Source organism: Syngnathoides biaculeatus, chromosome 5, assembly GCF_019802595.1.
Source record: "Syngnathoides biaculeatus isolate LvHL_M chromosome 5, ASM1980259v1, whole genome shotgun sequence".
NCBI classification, from domain to species: domain Eukaryota; kingdom Metazoa; phylum Chordata; class Actinopteri; order Syngnathiformes; family Syngnathidae; genus Syngnathoides; species Syngnathoides biaculeatus.
This window is the reverse complement of record NC_084644.1, coordinates 26238787-26258733: the sequence shown is the minus strand read 5'-3', so window position 1 is coordinate 26258733 and position 19947 is coordinate 26238787. Positions and strand designations below refer to the sequence as shown.

The window sequence follows — 19947 nt, the reverse complement described above, 5'->3', positions numbered from 1 at the left end:
GTCTACCTCCCGTGTACCGACCAACGCCTGTCTCCCGACCTACCCCGTAAGCCTGCCGTTACTGATCTTGCTGCTTGTTTGGACTGACTCCCTGGTAACCGACATTGGAACGAATAAAGGCTTATTCCGCACTGCTTACCTCTCACCTGAGTCGTGCATTTGGGTCCACCCCCGAGTCTCGTCCGTGACAGCTTTATCCTAAGAAGGGTATATATTCTGCGTCCGTAGACGCGTGGTTTAAGAATTAAGACCCATCCTACGTGTATCTGTGTGTGCATGCGTGGGACACACATACACATTCATACTGTATAGTACCGTTAACAGTTTTTCAACCGTAAGCACCGCAGCACACATGATCATTATTCAGGTAGTAGTTGAGTTCCGCAAAGCCATGTTCAGCGTCATTTGAGTGAGGGGTGAAGGTCTCGTGTCACGGTGCAGCAACTTGACGAGAGGCCTTCGTTTGCATTTGATCCTATATTTTACCAGGTGAAGGGTTCATTAAAAGATAGCATCCCTCTTCGTACAATGAATAAAAACAAAGACTCAAAAAATAACAGTGATAAATAATGCTATACTTATCACATGTCCCAAATGTTAAATATTTGTTCCAGTACAGTTTTTGTGAACAAAGGCTAAGTAAGATTAATTTATATTGTGAATGTAAGTGCAAATGGGTATTTGTTGAAAAAGTATGTGCCCTGTGATTGGTTGCTGACTGGTGGAGGTCAACTTTTTTCTGGTAACTTATTTTTTTTTTACTTTACTTTTACTTTACTCCTGTTAAATTACAGCTTTATTCTCCTAATATTATTCTTGTAAAATTCCACCTATATTCTCCAACCAAAATATGAACTTTTTAATGCCATTGTACACATTGTACCGCACTTATTTTCATAAAACTGTAACTCCATTCTCTTGTACTATTATCTTGTACTCTAGTACTGCAACTTGTAAAATTCCAATTTTATTCTTGCAAAATCAATTAGCTGGCAACCATTACAGGGTGTAACCTGCCTCCAGCCTGATGACAGCTGGGATTGGCTTAAAGCACTCTCGCAACCCTTGTGAGGATAAGCGGCTCAGAAAATGGATGGATAGAAAATTTGTACTTAATTATTTCTTGTAGCAGTATTACATTTTTTTTTTTATTTACTACAACTTAACCTCTATCCCTTTATCTTCCACGTAGGCCTGTCCTCACCTGACATACAGCGAGATGGGCACCACAGTGTTGAGGATGATCACGTATGACCAAAAGGCGAGAAGGGCAGAGAAGAGAAAGCCGTCCACCGGCGGATCCCATGGCAGGTAACTCTGAAAACGTGAGCCCACCTCTCGCTCCCACACGGCGCTGCCCACAGCCAAAATGACACCCATGCACACCAGGAAACCGAAGATCTGACACAGAGAAAGACGAGCCAGCGCTTCCAGATGCGACACCCGATCCGTTGATATCGTGGTCGGCCGTAAAAAGGAGAAGGTGGTCCTACCCAGAGGACCAGTGTGTTCATCAGACGGTCGATGCTGGTGCGCTTGAACTTGGTGCGACCGCTGTTCTGCATGAGCTTGGTGTCTGGGCCTGGGAACCACACATGAGATCATGTATCCCTGCTCCTACCTCAAACTAGTAGACTTTTAGAGAAAAAGAAGCTCTCTAATTAGTGGAATAGATTGATATATTGCTTTTGTAGATAAAACAATGGCCTTGTTGTTGATATGTCCTTTGGACTTCACTATGTACTCCGCCTTGAATACCATAAATCCTTGACTCAAACATTTCATTTTATTCAACGCTGATAAGCTAAAACCTAAATAGCAAGGTCTGAGTAAAAACAAAAACAAACAGTTTACAATTTAGATCGGAATGAAATCTGGATTTTATATTGTAATCATCCTTTTCAGGACTAATAAACTAAAAAGAACAACGACAACTGATTTTTCAAGGGAGAAAAGGTCCCTTCAGAGGAAATATTTGCATGTGTGTTTGAACAATGGCATAAAAGGTATTTATGTGTTGAATTTTTTGGAATTGTGTTGAGTTATTCACGTGGCACTATTTCAAGTTGTTTATTGAAAATAGCCGTCAGGTGGAAATTCTTCTAAGCCCACATTGGTAACATGGGCTTTATTATTTTGATTGCGAGCAAATGTTTTTCATTTCATGTTTTGATGTGGACCTTCTGCCTTTCTCAGAAGCGTCCCAGATGACTCGAGGCATACTTTCACTTGGAGCTTCACTCTCACCGGGAAAAAATGGACAATGGCTCGCGTGTTTGCCTTGGCAGATTTATAAGGGAGACCACACTGACGGCTCAATCCTGCAGGATAGAACTCCACTTAAGAATTGGCGTCGCATTTTCTCGGGAAGTGTGGACGACACGTTGAGTAATGGCTTACGCACACACACACACACACACACACACACACACACACACACACACACACATTTGTATACTTCTTCTGCCTACATATGTAAAACTGCAGTTGTTCCTCACTGCCTCGTGAGCCCCACCATGTGGTAGTATACGTGCATCCATCCCACCACATACGTACATTAGTTTGCATGCTATCTATGTACCCATCATGTTTGGTTCGATTTTAATGAAGTAGTCACACAAAAAAATATTCACAGGTTTTGGAACTCAGTGCACACATATGGCCTGCTGTCCATTTTGGAGAACATTTTAGACTATTAAGAGGGCCTTATGGTCACGAAAATACGGTACATATGATAATTGTGTGACGAATAAAATACTTGGCTGACAGAGACAATTGCTTTGTGTTGAAGTGTTGAAGGTACATACATGTATTTGTTCTTGTATTACGCAATGGATAGGCTTCCAATGATGTCACCACCAACATTAGACCAATGATAGAAAAAAACTTCACTCTTCACCTATCACCTGTGTTGTCTGACCTCTATGACACACAAAATGGCGTGATTGGAAACCTATCCATACTGCATCAATTATTCGCAAATTTTCCAGATTTGCGGGGCGGCGGGGTTGGACGTGAACCCCTGCACACCCATTGCAAAGAGTTAAGGTTTTATGTTAACACAACTAAAGGTCTTTAGTTAATCCATGCACAAAAGCTCAAGTCAGACATGGCAACAAGTTTCATGCGTTTGTCGGGTTAAGAGTGAGATTCCACCTTCGACAAAATATGCATCACATTTGCAAAGATCCATTTGTACCTGCAAAAATGACCAAGCCGTAGCAAGCCTCAGTGTTGCGTAGGACACAGCCTCGGAGGAGCATGTTTTGCTTGGTCAAAGTGTATTTCTTATCCCTCCAGTACAGAGTCCCGTTGAAATGATCCAGCTTGTTGTTGGGGGGCTCGCAGACCACCTCACCTTTACAAATAGAGATAAATACAATTTGTGTTGAAAGAGGAGCACAAAAAAAAAAAAAACCTCAGCTCCAAACTGACCATTAAACTGAGCCAAGTTGTTGTTGTCCCCGAGTTCTGACGTCACCGAGACGGACTGTCGCACCTTCGTGTTGGTTTCTCTGCAGGACATTGAACACATCACAGTGTCATTTACGGCCAATTGTGGAAGAAGGAGCAGCGTCGTCACTGACCCGTCCAGTTCGGCTGTCTCTATGTAACAGAGGCCCTGAGGTTCGCTGCTGGACAACAGCAGCAAGTCAGCCTGGATATACAAAGCAGGCAGAGAACAGCACACAAACACAACAATAAATAAAACATGGACACCTCTATCGGGTATGTTGAGTTTTGATTGACACTGACGTCGAAGCATCTATTTCAAAATATATTTATTCTTATGGCTGCATGTTGCAGTTGTGTATGAATGCAATGCATCATTACTGAGAATTGTTCCTAATATTTTGACCCTTTCATGCTGCAAAAAGAGCCTAAAGATTGGATCTGATGAAATTGCGCAGTTACTTACTGCCACAAACTGATTGTTCTCCAATTTGATGATGTCACCCACTCGAACGTTCATCCACTTTTCATTTTGAAGACTGACATGGCAAAATAGGAAGATGGAAAAAATTGTGAAAATTTGTATTTTACATGCCTTTCAATTATATTTTATAGAGAAATATACAGTGTTGAGGGAATCTGGACATGATCATGGTGAACATTACAACCTGTACAATATAACAAGTTCATCATTCACACATTTAATATTCGAAACATTTCACTGCCTGACAATGCCGACTCCCCCCCCCCCATATTTTTTTCCTCTGTTGACAAGCAGCACTGTGCCCTCTGTATGGATAGGTTTCCAATTACGCCATTTTGTGTGTAATAGAGGTCAGAGAACACAGGTGATAGGTGAAGTTTTTTTCCATCGTTAATTTATCCAATTGGTCTAAGGGAATCCTGGGATGGTGGTGACGTCATTGGAAACCTATCCATTGCGCAATACAAGAATAAATACATGTATGTACCTTCAACACTTCAACACAAAGCAATTGTCTCTGTCAGACAAGTATTTTATTCGTCACACAAGATGCTGACGATGACGTCTTGTGATCTGAATGTGAATGTAAATATGTCTACACACCCCTCTTCAAAGGCCATGGTTTTGTGAAATTAAAAAAAAGGCATCAAGAGCAATAATTTAAAATCTTGTTTTCATAATTATAGTGCTTACAACCAATACAACCCAATGGATAGAAAATAAATCTTTCCAAAAAGGGACATTCAAATGAACAACTGAGATGAGGAAGTGTGTCTGCTGTCTTCACGACCTAAAAAGGGTCTTGAACTTACGAGCCACGTATGAGCACCTGAGACTGACGATTGTTCACTTGGTTGTCGCTGTTATGGCGAAACTGCAGGAACAAAAACACTTTTCACATTTAACAACAAAATTCCAGATTTATTTCACCGACGTGAGGCAAGATGGAATCCCGTGTCTGCTCACAAAGTCGTCCATGGCATCTTTCACGGCGGTGATGCTCAGCACCAGTGCTAAAGGCACGATGGTGGTGAACCAGGACAGGGAGGAGATCTGAGGGATCAACTACATCACAGAGAGAAAACACCTCTGTGTTAGACTGAATGTGGAAACACAGAGCGCGATAAGTTGAAGAAATACGTCAATTTCTGCAATCAGCAGCAGGCAGATTACGTTTAGTGAAAGTGTGGCAGCCATCATGGCTGTCGCTCACCTGCAGTATGAGCAGGAAAAGGAAGTAGCTGTTGGCCACTTCCTGGAACTGCTCAAACAGATTGATGGGAAGAAAGGTGAGGATGTTGTACTTGGATGTGGTGATGCGGTTGCTCTTATTGTGTTTGAAGGTGAATGACAAAAGAACAAACGCATCAAATACAGCATCCTCCAGCAAAATGTCATGTTGCAATGGAAGAGAAAGAGCCAGAGAACTTACTGCATACTGGAACCTTTCGTTGTAGTGCCTGTCATTGGCCCTGACCCTTCGCTCCTCCTCTGAGGGAACACAAGAAACACGTTAAGTGACGCAAACGCATAAACATCAGAAAATATAAAAAAATCTCCCAACTCATCCATTCATTCATTTTCATCTGTCTATTTTCAATAGCTCATGTCTTCATTAGGGTCAAGGGCACTCTGGGGCAACTGAGATGGAAATGTGACCAAAAGTGAAGTGATCCTCATGTTGCTGAGACACTACTAAAATCTTGCTGTTTACATCACCTTCCTTAAATATTGATGCGAGCGCTTTTGAACTGAAATGACTCGGCAGAGCGCTGCAAAGATGTAAGCACAGCACGTGTGTTGTACTGAGAATGGAATTTTCAGGAAAAAAAATGGACCGGTGACCACATGAGAAGCAACAAGGAGGTCACAGGAAGAGATGGCCCCCAACTAAATGGATTACCACGTAATCACAAGTTCACACATTAATAAATGTGCTGCAGTTTCCTGTGTTTGCACGGACTAAAATTGTAATTTCATCATCTGTGGCTGACCCAGCTTGGCGTGTCATTTAATCACAACTAATAATCCAGATTTGCTTTAGTAGCTCTAAAATACTTAGTTGCTTTACAGTAGGAAAAATTAAGGGCATAATTCTAAACTAGATTCTTTCACTTCTGTAGATATATAAATAAATGGATGATGGATGGATGATTGGATGGGCACGTAGATACTCGTTTATAGTTACTTGGAAAACTCTTTTTCCCTTGGATAATGTTTTCCATGTCTAAGGACATAGACATTATTAATAGCATAATGTCCCCAAAAATGAATCTTTTATTTGAGTTTGCTTTACAATTTGGGTCATGGCTGCTTTTGGCCGACACCTGCAGGCACCAGTAGTTTCAAGTAAGCCGGTACAGGTCTCCCCCTATCCGGTGTCAAAACCTCTGTCCTCTGCTGTTCTTCGCCAGAATGCTGAACAGTCACCTGAATGCACCCAGCAAACTGCCCATTAAGTGTTTAATAGTGAACGTCGAACAGCAGGAAAGGCATTAGGAGCCCCGACGCTGACTGAGATGTGAGAAGAATCGCTTACAAATCCATAAAGCTCCATTACGGACAAACCTGCAGGCTCACTCCCAGACGTAAGCGAGTAGAAGAGTATCGATTCAAGATGAAACACCTCATATCAATAATGTCATGGAGAATGACAAATTTGGAGTCTAATTACAGTCGAGTGGATTTTTTTTTTTATATGAAAAGAAGTTGAGTGGGGCACTAAGCACTTAGCTGAACTACAAAATAATTCTGAACTAGGAGGCAAGCGATGTAGGAAAAGGATGTCGGAAAGGCAAACGCAAAGAGAAGAACTCCAAAATAGCAACATGACCTCATTTATCACTTCAGTTACATTATTAGTTGGTTTGGATGGTACAGAATAACTTTATGGTCCCCTCAAAATTGTAGAACTCTATTATTCTCTGCAGACGGGTGATTCTCTTAGGGGTGTACTCATGTTTGTTGCCAGTGGTTTGGAAATGGTTATTTTGAGGGGTTAGTACAGCTACACTGTTACTTATAGCAGAGGTACAAAGCAAATTGTAATTTCGTTGATGTCACGTGCCGAGTAAACACAGTGAATTCCTGTATATTTGTCATTCTTTAATTCAGGTATTCACTATTTTTTTAAGAGAACCTATCAGCTGTTATTTACGGTGCCCTGGACGTGCAAAAGAATTTAAGTTCTTTTTCTTTCAGCTTGTCCCGTTAGGGGTCGCCACAGTGTGCGATCTTTTTCCATCTAAGCCTATCTCGTGCATCTTCCTCTCTAACACCCACTGTCCTCATGTGCTCCCTAACAACATCCATCAACCTTTTCTTTGGTCTTCCTTTCACTCTTTTGCCTGGCAGCTCCGTCCTCACCATCCTTCTACCAATATACTCACTCTCTCGCCTCTGGACATGTCCAAACCATCGAAGTCTGCTCTCTCTAACCTTCACTCCAAAACATCCAACTTTGGCTGTCCCTCTAATGAGCTCATTTCTAATCCTATCCAACCTGGTCACTCCGAGCGAGAACCTCAACATCTTCATTTCTGCCACCTCCAGTTCTGCTTCCTGTTGATTCTTCAGAGCCACCTTCTCTAATCCGTACATCATGGCCGGCCTCACCACTGTTTTATGAACTTTACCCTTCATCCTAGCAGAGACTCTTCTGTCACAGAACACACCAGACACCTTCCGCCAACTGTTCCACCCCGCTTGGACCCGTTTCTTCACTTCCTTACCACACTCACTGTTGCTCTGGATTGTTGATCCTAAATATTTGAAGTCCTCCACCCTCGCTATCTCTTCTCCCTGTAGCCTCATTCTTCCCCCTCCACTTTTCTCATTCACGCACATATATTCTGTTTTACTTTGGCTAATCTTCATTCCTCTCCTTTCCAGTGCATGTCTCCATCTTTCTAATTGTTCCTCTGCCTGCTCCCTGCTTTCACTGCATATCACAATATCATCTGCGAACATCATGGTCCAAGGGGATTCCAGTCCAACTGCATCTGTCAGCCTATCCATTACTACCGCAAACAGGAAGGGGCTCAGCGCGGATCCCTGATGCAGTCCCACCTGCACCTTAAATTCTTCTGACACAGCAATGGCACACCTCACCATTGTTCTGTTGCCCTCATACATGTCCTGTACTATTCTAACATATTTCTCCGCCACACCAGATTTGCGCAAGCAGTGCCACAGTTCCTCTCTTGGTACTTTGTCATAGGCTTTCTCTAGGTCTACAAAGACACAATGTTGCTCCTTCTGACCTTCTCTGTACTTTTCCACGAGCATCCTCAAGGCAAACAGAACATCTGTTGTACTCTTTCTAGGCATGAAACCATACTGTTGCTCGCAGATACTTCTGTCCAAAAGTATGTTACAAAATCTGAAATTCTTTTTCATTTTAGAAAACACATTGACAAAAGAAGAAACACTTTGACAACAGGTGAAACAAATTACAACTGAGACAACCAGAAAGGGAACATATTACATATATTACTGGGTCCAGGAATCTGTACGGTCGATGATTGGCTGCTTTATCCCGGTAGAACACACGCTATGCTTCCGAATGGTAAATACCATTAACTCTAAAGCCTGTTGACCACTGCAATGTGGTTAAACCCGACTGGACCGAACCATTATGTATAAATAAGTGTTGCCGACATCACGACCCCCCCGCCCCGCACACACACACACATGGAGCTATTGTTCACATGGAGGCCTTGAACAGCGATCCTGTAGAGGTTTTTGACGCTGTATCTATAATATACTTTACAGTACTTGATCACATTTCTTAAACCATCAAAAAAATTGATATTTAGGTCGTTAAAGCGTAAGAAAGTGAAAGTGCAGATATTTGAAAGGAAGCTGCTTGCTCCGTTCGTTTGAACCTACATTCCAGTCACAAACTTCACATTTTCATGCACAGGCACATCACACATTATGAATATAAGTTAGTATTGATTAAAAACAACATTCGATGTTTTACATACTACTTATTTCCAGCGTATGGCTTGCCCCAAAATGTACTTTCACTGGAGGGGAAAACGTCTGTGCATTTTGATTGAATATAGATTGGGATTTGAAGATGCTGGACAAGGGATTTTATAATTCTGAATCGCGTCAAAAGCAATGGCTGACCGATCGGTCGTCAGTTCCCAAACTACGCAGACTGTACTTAGTTCAGTCAGGTTCGACGACAGTGCCCGGTGAACGGCAGCTATAATGACCATAATCCTCACTGTAAATCACACTAAACTACTTTGACCCATACTCCTGTTCTGAACTTAACTTGAATAAACTTTTTAAAAATTGATTATTATTATTGAAAACTCTCATTCCTTTTGCGAAGTCTACCCTCCCTGCGAGGTGGGAGCCAATCATTTTGAAGTGGGGCGGGTCTTGCCAAAAAAGGCCATGGGGTTTCTGAGAATGTCCGTGAAATCAGACATTGCCTTTCCGGGTTGTCTCAATTGTAATTTGTGGTGTCTTTCATCAAAGTGTTTCGGGTTTTTGTTCATTTGTTTCCTGAAATTTAGAAGTGTTTCATAATTTTTTATATTGTTTTGCACTTCTGGGTCAGTGTAGTTATTTGCTGAAAAATTCACCTTTTTTTGTCACGAAAGTATGTTTAAGCGAGTTTAGGAGTTTTGTTGAGAGAAAACCAGTTCTTTGCTGCCACATCTTGTCGCATTTATAGACAACTAGAAATTATTTTGCATTTTGGCCATTTACACCTAGGGGTGTACGCACTTTTGTTGCCTGGGGTGAAGAAATCCACGTCTGGCGTCATTAGTTGTGCGCTAACTACAGTATTTTGTTCCCAAGTTGTAAGTGTGCTCCAAAAATCCATGTTCTAGAGACACACATTAGGTTGTAAAGCAATGCAGATGGCCGACTGACAAAGTAGGTGGTCCAGAGGTCAAAGGAAGGTGCACAAGGGTGTGATGGGTTTAAGGTGACGAATGAAGATGATGATGATGGGGCAGCGATGTCACAGGCAAGCGAGCCTGGCGCCCTCAAATTGATGAGCGTCTCAGTCAGCAGTGCCAAGTGCAAATGGCAAGGACACGGACATTAAGACATGAAGCTGTACACATCATATAGAAAGTGCGTCATCACCATCATCAATTTACTTCCTGACTATCATATGTTCTTGAAGTGGCAAAGCAATACAGTACTGTATAAGTGTCGTCATTCACGACATTCCATCTCTGTCCCCGACAGCCATCGTGTCATCACATATGCAAGGACATGACCAAGGTAACCGAAGGGCCCTTGGCTTAGGGGATCAAGTTGCGCGATGGCTCATCGGGGTGGACTTAAATTTGTGAGGACGCAGCATTGGGAGCCCTTGTGGCACATGGGGATGGGGGCGGACTGTGACGTCCACCACTTCAGATGAACACAGCGTCTACAAGATCAATAGATGTGTAACATTTGCGCTGAATATTATTGCTGCTGTTCGTGTTCCTGCATTCTTCTTCTTTTCCTTTCGGCTTGTCCCGTTAGGGGTCGCCACAGTGTGTCATCTTTTTCCATCTTAGCCTATCTCCTGCATCTTCCTCTCTAACCCCAACTGCCCTCATGTCTTCCCTCACCACATCCATAAATCTTCTCTTTGGTCTTCCTCTCTCTCATTTGCCTGGCAGCTCCGTCCTCAGCATCCTTCTACCAATATACTCACTCTCTCGCCTCTGGACATGTCCAAACCGTTGAAGTCTGCTCTCTCTAACCTTCACTCCAAAACATCTAACTTTGGCTGTCCCTCTAATGAGCTCATTTCTAATCCTATCCAACCTGGTCACTCCGAGCGAGAAACTCAACAACTTCATTTCTGCCACCTCCAGTTCTGCTTCCTGTTGTTTCTTCAGTGCCACCGTCTCTAATCCGTACATCATGGCCGGCCTCACCACTGTTTGGTAAACTTTGCCCTTCATCCTAGCAGAGACTCTTCTGTCACATAACACACCAGACACCTTTCGCCAGCTGTTCCAACCTGCTTGGACCCGTTTCTTCACTTCCTTACCACACTCACTGTTGCTCTGGATTGTTGATCCTAAATATTTGAAGTCCTCCACCCTCGCTATCTCTTCTCCCTGTAGCCTCACTCTTCCCCCTCCACTTTTCTCATTCACGCACATATATTCTGTTTTACTTCGGCTAATCTTCATTCCTCTCCTTTCCAGTGCATGTCTCCATCTTTCTTATTGTTCCTCTGCCTGCTCCCTGCTTTCACTGCATATCACAATATCATCTGCGAACATCATGGTCCAAGGGGATTCCAGTCTAACCTCATCTGTCAGCCTATCCATTACCACTGCAAACAGGAAGGGGCTCAGAGCTGATCCCTGGTGCAGTCCCACCTCCACCTTAAATTCTTCTGTCTCACCTAAGGCACACCTCACCATTGTTCTGCTGCCATCATACATGTCCTGTACTATTTTAACATACGTCTCTGCCACACCAGAATTACGCATGCAATACCACAGTTCCTCTCTTGGTACTCTCTCATAGGCTTTCTCTAGATCCACAAAGACAAAATGTAGCTCCTTCTGACCTTCTCTGTACTTTTCCACTAGCATCCTCAAGGCAAATAATGCATCTGTGGTAGTCTTTCTAGGCATGAAACCATGCTGTTGCTCGCAGATACTTACTTCTGTCCTGAGTCTAGCCTCCACTACTCTTTCCCATAACGTCATTGTGTGGCTCATCAACTTTATTCCTCTATAGTTCCCACAGCTCTGAAGATCCCCTTTGTTCTTAAAAATGGGAACTAGAATACTTTTCCTCCATTCTTCAGGCATCTTTTCGCCTGCTAGTATTCTGTTGAATAAGTTGGTCAAAAACTCCACAGCCATCTCTCCAAATTGCTTCCATACCTCCACTGGTATGTCATCAGGACCAACTGCCTTTCCATTTTTCATCCTTTGTAGTGCCTCTCTGACTTCCCCCTTACTAATCATTCCCACTTCCTGGTCCTTAACACTTGCCTCTTCAACTCATCCTTCTCTTTCATTTTCTTCCTTCATCAATTTCTCAAAGTATTCTTTCCATCTATTTAGCACACTACTGGCACCAGTCAACACATTTCCGTCTCTATCCTTAATCACCCTTACCTGCTGCACATCCTTCCCATCTCTATCCCTCTGTCTGGCCAACCTGTAGAGATCCTTTTCTCCTTCTTTCGTGTCCAACCTGGTGTACATGTCTTCATATGTCTCTTGTTTAGCCTTTGCCACCTCTACCTTTGCCCTACGTCGCATCTCGATGTACTCCTTTCGCCTCTCCTCAGTCCTCTCAGTATCCCACTTCTTCTTCGCTAATCTCTTTCCTTGTATGATTGCCTGTATTTTGGGGTTCCACCACCAAGTCTCCTTCTCCCCTTTCCTACCAGATGACACACCAAGTACTCTCCTGCCTGTCTCTCTGATCACCTTGGCTGTCGTCGTCCAGTCTTCCGGGAGCTTCGGTTGTCCATCGAGAGCCTGTCTCACCTCTTTCCGGAAGGCCGCACAACATTCTTCCTTTCTCAGCTTCCACCACATGGTTCTCTGCTCTACCTTTGTCTTCTTAATCTTCCTACCCACCACCAGAATCATCCTACATACTACCATCCTATGCTGTCGAGCTACACTCTCCCCTACCACTACTTTACAGTCAGTAACCTCCTTCAGATTACATCGTCTGCACAAAATATAATCTACCTGCGTGGTTCTACCTCCGCTCTTGTAGGTCACTATATGCTCCTCCCTCTTCTGGAAATAAGTGTTCACTACAGCCATCTCCATCCTTTTTGCAAAGTCCACCACCATCTGCCCTTCAAAGTTCCTTTCCTGGATGCCGTACTTACCCATCACTTCTTCATCGCCCCTGTTTCCTTTACCAATATGTCCATTACAATCTGCACCAATCACAACTCTCTCGCTGTCTGGGATGCTCAGAACTACTTCATCTAGTTCCTTCCAGAATTTCTCTTTCAACTCGAGGTCACATCCTACCTGTGGAGCATAGCCGCTAGCCACATTATACATAACACCCTCAATTTCAAATTTTAGTCTCATCACTCGATCTGATACTCTTTCCACCTCCAAGACATTCTTAGCCAGCTCTTCCTTTAAAATAACCCCTACTCCACTTCTCTTCCCATCTACTCCGTGGTAGAATAATTTAAACCCTGCTGCTAAACTTCTAGCCTTACTAACTTTCCACCTGCTCTCTTGGATACACAGTACATCAACCTTTCTCCTAATCATCATGTCAACTGACTCCTGGGCTTTTCCTGTCATAGTCCCAACATTCAAAGTCCCTACACTCAGTCATAGGATCTGTGCATTCCTCTTTTTCTTCTGACGAAGGATCTGGTTTCCTCCTCTTCTTTGTCTTCGACCCACAGTAGCTGAATTTCCACCGACGCCCTCCAGGTTAGCAGTGCCGGAGGCGGGCGTTGTTAACCCGGGCCACGACCGATCCGGTATGGGATTCTTTAGATGAACGATCATATTTGTTTGGCACAGTTTTTACGCCGGATGCCCTTCCTGACGCAACCCTCTGCATTTATCCGGGCTTGAGACCGGCCTACAGATTGCACTGGTTTGTGCCCCCCATAGGGCTGCATTGTTCGTGTTCCTGCATGTAATCTATTTATTCACGTATAGTCCTGCTGATACCATTGCTTCATATCATTTCCAGCTGCTTACATGTAGACAATTCATTGATACATGTAGTTTGCTGTTGCTCACATTCACTTCCCTGTTCTGTGTTTAGCATCAATTCATTCATGTGGAGCTGTTAATAGCATGCTAATAGCTAGTATTGCTGGTGTTTCTTTCATTCTCAACTGCTTGTTTTTTATTCATTAATGTATATATTTTGGAGTAAACATATTGCCACTGACTCTTCTTATTATCTACTGTAGCCGATGTATTACACATCTTTTTTTTTTGTAATTCTTGTGTGTTGCTACAAGCAAGCTACCGGTGTGGTGGTCTACATAATTCTCCCACGGGACTTCGAGTTAGGTTATGAGGCTCCGCACGGACGTTCTTGTTCGTTACACTTCTGGTGTTAGTGTGTGAGAGAGTTCCCGCCGTAATGGATTCACTCTGTCGATGTCTGCAATAAAACGAGGTTTGCTCCTGTGTTCAACACTCTGCCTCCGACGCCTTTTCTTCGGCGCTACACTGGTGACCCCGACGTCAGTCCCCGGCGTTTCCGAGACTGAACTGAACATTGCAACCGCCATCCTCAAATTGCCGGAGTTTTGGGAGACGTCCGCGACAGAGTGGTTCGCGCAGACGGAGGCTCGATTCGCCCTCCACAGGATCTCGGATGATACTGTGCGTTATTACCACGTTGTCTCAGCCCTCCGGAGCTCAACGGCGGCCAGAGCAGTGAGTTTCATCACATCTCCCCCTGCCCAAGATAAATATGCTGGGCTCAAGGCTCACCTCTTCAAGGTTTTTGAGCTTTCACGGCCAGAGCGAGCCCGACGTCTTTTGGATATTAATGAACTCGGGGACAGCAAACCTGGAAATGATGCTAAACCTGCTGGGCGCAGAGGAGCTCATCATCCTTTTCCTGGAACTGTTTCTCAGACACATGCCGCCGCATGTTCAGACAGCGCTCGCTAACACTTCGATCACTGAACCACGTGCCCTGGCTGAGGAGGCTGACCGTTTCTTCCTGGCCACCCAGCGCTTCATTCCTGAGGTGCTGGCCCCGGTGCGCAGTTACTCGCCCCCAGGTGCGGGGGTTCCATCCAGCAGGGGCCCCATCGCAACTGACCGCCACGCTGGCACAGGCTTGTGGTACTTCCACGCCCGTTTTGGTGCGAAAGTGAAGAGGTGCTGTGCCCCTTGCAACTACGACGCGGCGGGGAAACACCAAAGCCCGTGCTCCGTAGCGGCTGTGAGCGCGGGCGGGAAGAACCGGCTGCTCTTCGTCATGGACACTCTTTCCAGGGATCAAATTTGTGTGCAACACCGGGACCCAGAGGAGTGTCCTGACCGCCACTGCGGATGATGCCGCTGGCGGGACTAAGGGGCCACCCCTACTGTCCGCTAATGGCGCCCCTATCCGCACGTATGGCATAAAGACTGTGGACTTGTGTTTCGGGGGTCGGCGCTTTACATGGGACTTTGTCACTGCCGATGTCTTGTTCTCTCTCCTCGGCGCTGATTTTTTTTGTGGCCACGGGCTGCTGGTGGACGTGAAGAATGGCCGTCAAGTGGAGGCACTGACTTTCTCCTCGGTTGCCTGTGTCCGCAACGAGGCGACTTATGGGGGCCTCTCCAGTTCACTCTCAAATGGCCCCAGGTATTAGCTCCTCCTTGGGGAGTTCCCCGGCTTGACACGGCCCACTTTCTTCTCTGCCGCTACTAAACGTGGGGTCAAGCACCACATCGAGACCAAGGGCCCCCCGATTCACGCTAGAGCCTGACGGCTCGACCCCGTGAAGCTAGCAGTCGCTAAATCCGAGTCTGCCAACAAGGAGCGCCGCTCAGATAGCCCATGGGCCTTGGCGCTACACTTCGTGCCTAGACCAGAGGGCGGGTGGCAAGTGTGTGGTGACTACTGCCACCTTACCGATGCCACTACACCTGAACGTTACCCTGTCCCCCCATTCAGGACTTCTCGGCACACCTGGCAGGCAAAAGCCTGTTCTCCAAGGTCGACCTGGTGCGCAGTTATCACCAGGTCCCCGTCCACCCTTCAGACGTTCCCAAGCCGGCTGTAGTTATGGCATTTGGCCTGTTCGAGTTTCTGAGGATGCCGTTTGGACTCAAAAACGTGGCCCAGTCTTTTTAACGTTTAATGGATTTCATACTCAGAGACTTGCCCTTTGTGTTCGTCTATCTGGACAACATCCTCGTCGTCAGCTCCTCGGAGGAAGAACATATGAAGCACCTTTGGGACCTCTTTGCGAGATTCGAGTGGCATGGCCTGATCATCAACACAGCAAAGTGTGTTTTCGGTGTGCCCTCCAACGAGTTCCTCTGGCACCTCATCGACAAAAACAGCGCCGCCCCCCTTCCGACAAAGGTGGAGGCCGTCTCCACTTTTCTCCGACCTTGGCTTGGCTCGGGAGCTCCGAGAGTTTCTGGGGATGGTGGCTTTCTATCACCGGTTCATCCACCGGGTGGCCCACACCATGCGCCCGCTGTATTAGGCTCTTAAGGGCATGGCCCCCAACCCGGACATTGTATGGATGGCCAAGAGGGTGGAAGCCTTGGAGGCTATGAAGGCCGCGCTGAGTCGTGCCGCTATGCTGGCCCACCCGTCCCACGGGCCTCCGTCGCTCTCATTACTGATGCATCAGACTACGCCGTTGGGGCCGTATTCGAGCAGTGGGTCGGCGGCGCCTGGCAACCGCTTGCCTTTTTCAGCCGTCAGCTGGTCCCAAGGGAACGTAAATACTGCACATTCGATAGGGAGCTCCTCGGCCTCTGGCTGGCGATCCGCCACTTCCGCTCCCTATTGGAAGGCAGTGAGTTCACGGCATATGTGGACCACAAAACCCTCACTGTCGCCATGTCCAAAGTGGCTGAGCCGTGGTCCACCCGCCAGCAACGCCAACTGTCATTCATCTTGGAGTACACTACGGATATCCGACACATCGCCGGCAAATCTAATGTGGTCACAGACTGCCTTTCCAGGGCTGTCGTCGGCACTGTGGATCTGGGTCTTGTCTACTCCCGTATGAGCGCGGACCGGGCCTCGGACCACAGAGTACAGATCTGGGTCGACTCGTGCGTGACCTATCAGCGTGCTAAGGTCCACCGCCATGCAAAAGCCCCCATGGAGTGCTTTGCTGTCCCCGAGAGGAGGTTCGACCATGTCAACGTCGACTTGGTGAGTCATGCTCCGCCTCAGGTGCACCCACAAGGAAGGACTGATGCCCTTGTCCTTTGGGGTTGGCCCTCCCCCCACACCGGGGGCGGCCCCCTTTGCCCTGACTCCCTGCACCTGCCAGGGTGCCCTTGTCGCCGTTAGGGCCCTGGCCCCTTGACTCAATGGACTGTGGAGCCCCGCCCCTCACTCGGCTCGTGCAGTGCACACCGCCGGGGTCGGGCCATCGTCCCTCCACGGTACAGGGATTTTGACTAAGGGTGAATTCTGGGGGGGCTGGTGTGGTGGTCTACATAATTCACCCACGGGACCTCGAGTTAGGTTACGAGGTTCCGCATGGACGTTCTTGTTCGTTACACTTCTGGTGTTAGTGTGTGAGAGAGTTCCCGCTGTAACGGGTTCACTTTGTCGATGTCTGCAATAAAACGAGGTTTGCTCCTGTGTTCAACACGCCACCTCCGACTCCTTTTCTTCGGCACTACGCCACGACAGTTTGACACGCGCTAACCTCTTTGCTCAAGCATGAAGGCATAAAATTGGTGAATGATAAATTCAACTGTATCTGAATGGGACCACAGTTTAATAGTGGTTCGGACATGTGCCGCACAGTTGAATGGTTCTGTGTTCGGACTATTATCCGTCACCTGGAGGATGTTTCTCTGCAAACATGTCCGGACTGCTGTCTCCTTGCTTCAGCTATGGAAATATCTATGGAAGAAAACACAGAAGAGAAAAATACTGGTCACCAATTAACAGGAAGTAGAAATCGGTCAATGAGTGTTTGTGATACTCGGAGGTGAGCAACGATTAGTGATGGACAACCATTGATTTAGCATGTGACGTTTCAGGTAAAAACTCCCATGATAGGAGAACAAAAACCATCAATCAATTTTTGATGAAACCTGTCCTCATTAGGGTCAAAGGTGAGCTGGACCCAATCCTAGGTGACTTTGGCTGAAAAGAGGCGTACGTCACAGAAAAACAACAATTGGCATTCACATTCATACCGATGGATACATTAGAGTTGCTGCGTCCAAAGTTTCCAGCTCAAAGTCAAATAAGGAATTCAAACATGGCCGGCATCAGGTTACGAGAAGTCAAACTGCTGAAAAATGAAATGTACAGAAGGAAGGACAAAGCATGAAGAGACCAGGGACATTAATCACAGGAAGGCTCAAGCCGAGATTCGTACCCAGAACCTCTGAACTGTGAGGCAGACGTGTTAACCACTAGTAATCCACACTACCCTGGAGGACAGCGGACAGAGGACGTTCCTGGTCTCGTCGGCACAAATTTAGAACGCATGCCAGCTGTGAGGTACCAGCACAAGACGAGCTTTTAATCAATAGCGTAGAGGGAGATAGATAGAGAGATAGAGAGATAGAGATAGAGAGAGAGAGAGAGAGAGAGAGAGCGATCGTCTTTCGGCTCCAGTTTCTTCTGTTCCGCCGTCAGTCTCGCTCATCTCATCTTGTCTTTCATTGCATTTTCTATGCACTTTCAAACGTTAAAAACTTGCTCCATTCGTAGTAATACCAGAGAGGAAAGAACTGAGAGGTCAGCCTCTGTGCAAGCAAGTGGCCCTTGTCTGCAGGTCAAAGGTCAGGTGCGTATCAGGTTGACAGATGAAAAGCAATGAAAAACTTTTTGACTGTTTACAAGGAATTTGCTTAGGACGTGTGGTGTGAAAAAGAGTGCTCCTTCACCCACAATAAAACTCAAGGGAAAATGTTTTTCACTGGAAATGAATACACTGAAGCGTAAATTATTTCATTTTGACCATTAAAAAAATGACAAATCCATATCTTTAGCATGAAATGGGAGATGAAAGTTGCAATAGTTACAAATATACAGTTGTGCTCAGACACAACAAAACAGCATAGCAGAATTTGTGAAATATTGTATTTTTTTTACAAATACTGGTGAGTGAATAATCATCATCTCATAATTTTCTTTATTGTTGTTACGTTGGATGATTGTCCTATTCTCAAATACCCTGTAGTTTGAAACCCATTATAAGATAGTTTGGTCTGATCAATCATGGTTTCTTTCTTTTCTTTTTTTAAAGCCCCACTGATGCAAAAAGCATGATTTTTAGTAAGTCTTTAGTGGAAAAAAAGGGAGCCGGAATGGACCCATCCGTTTTTTCACCACACGTCATGATGTATTTGTACAGTGAAGAAAATAAGTATTTGAACACCCTGCTATATTACATGTTCTCCCACTGAGAAATCATAGAGGGGTCTGAAATTTTCATCGTAGGTGCATGTCCACTGTGAGAGATAATCTAAAAAGAAAAATCCAGAAATCACAATGCATGATTTTTAACAACTTATTTGTGTGATACAGCTGCAAATAAGTATTTGAACACCTGAGAAAAACAATGTTAATATTTGGTACAGTAGCCTTTGTTTGCAATTACAGAGGTCAAACGTTTCCTGTAGTTGTTCACCAGGTTTGCACAGACTGCAGGAGGGATTTTGGCCGACTCCTCCACACAGATCTTCTCTAGATCAGGTTTCTGGGCTGTCGCCGAGAAACACAGACTTTCAGCTCCCTCCAAAGATTTTCTATTGGGTTTAGGTCTGGAGACTGGCTAGGCCACGCCGGAACCTTGATATCATTCTTACGGAGCCACTCCTTGGTTTTCCTGGCTGAGCGGTCCGACTCATTGTCATGTTGAAAGACCCAGCCACGACCGATCTTCAATGCTCTGACTGAGGGAAAGAGGTTCTTCCCCAAAATCTCACAATGCATGGCCGCAGTCAACCTCTCGTTAAAGGGCTACTGTCATGAAACGGATGATTTTTCTTGTTATTATTGAAAAAACGTCAGCCAATATGGGCCCATGCGTTTTTTCACCACAAAACATGATTTTGACGTATACAGCTATCTGTAACTCCCGCCATGAAAATCCTCTCGAGGGATTTGTTTTCGAGAAGAAGCAGGAGGTGACGTAAAGGACAGCGGTGCCTCCAAGTGGACTAATTTGTTTCAATTAGTTTTACCCCCGGGAAGGTAGCTCGTTGTTCCTTCGTATTAGCCAAAATGCCGGCTCATTGCATTGCTGGACATTGCTTGAACACTCGGGAGAATGGATTTACCCTTCGTGGGTTCCAAATAACAGGTAGGTGTGTATACAGCTACTAAAAAAAATAATTGTT

At 45.4% G+C, this 19947-nt stretch overlaps 1 protein-coding gene across 1 annotated transcript in view; it reads right to left on the bottom strand.

Moving 5' to 3' along the window:
- The window catches only part of atp8b2 (ATPase phospholipid transporting 8B2), a 42669-nt gene that overhangs the window by 15991 nt on the left and 6731 nt on the right, over nt 1–19947 (bottom strand). The window contains exons 2-12 of the mRNA XM_061820931.1: nt 17428–17491; nt 5370–5428; nt 5151–5264; nt 4904–5002; nt 4750–4811; nt 3920–3992; nt 3588–3658; nt 3436–3515; nt 3200–3358; nt 1494–1582; nt 1205–1401 (exon numbers count right to left, since the gene is read on the bottom strand). Coding sequence (XP_061676915.1) covers nt 1205–1401; nt 1494–1582; nt 3200–3358; nt 3436–3515; nt 3588–3658; nt 3920–3992; nt 4750–4811; nt 4904–5002; nt 5151–5264; nt 5370–5428; nt 17428–17452 — 1028 coding nt within the window. The 5' untranslated portion in view covers nt 17453–17491. The remainder of the gene's footprint in view (nt 1–1204; nt 1402–1493; nt 1583–3199; nt 3359–3435; nt 3516–3587; nt 3659–3919; nt 3993–4749; nt 4812–4903; nt 5003–5150; nt 5265–5369; nt 5429–17427; nt 17492–19947) is intronic.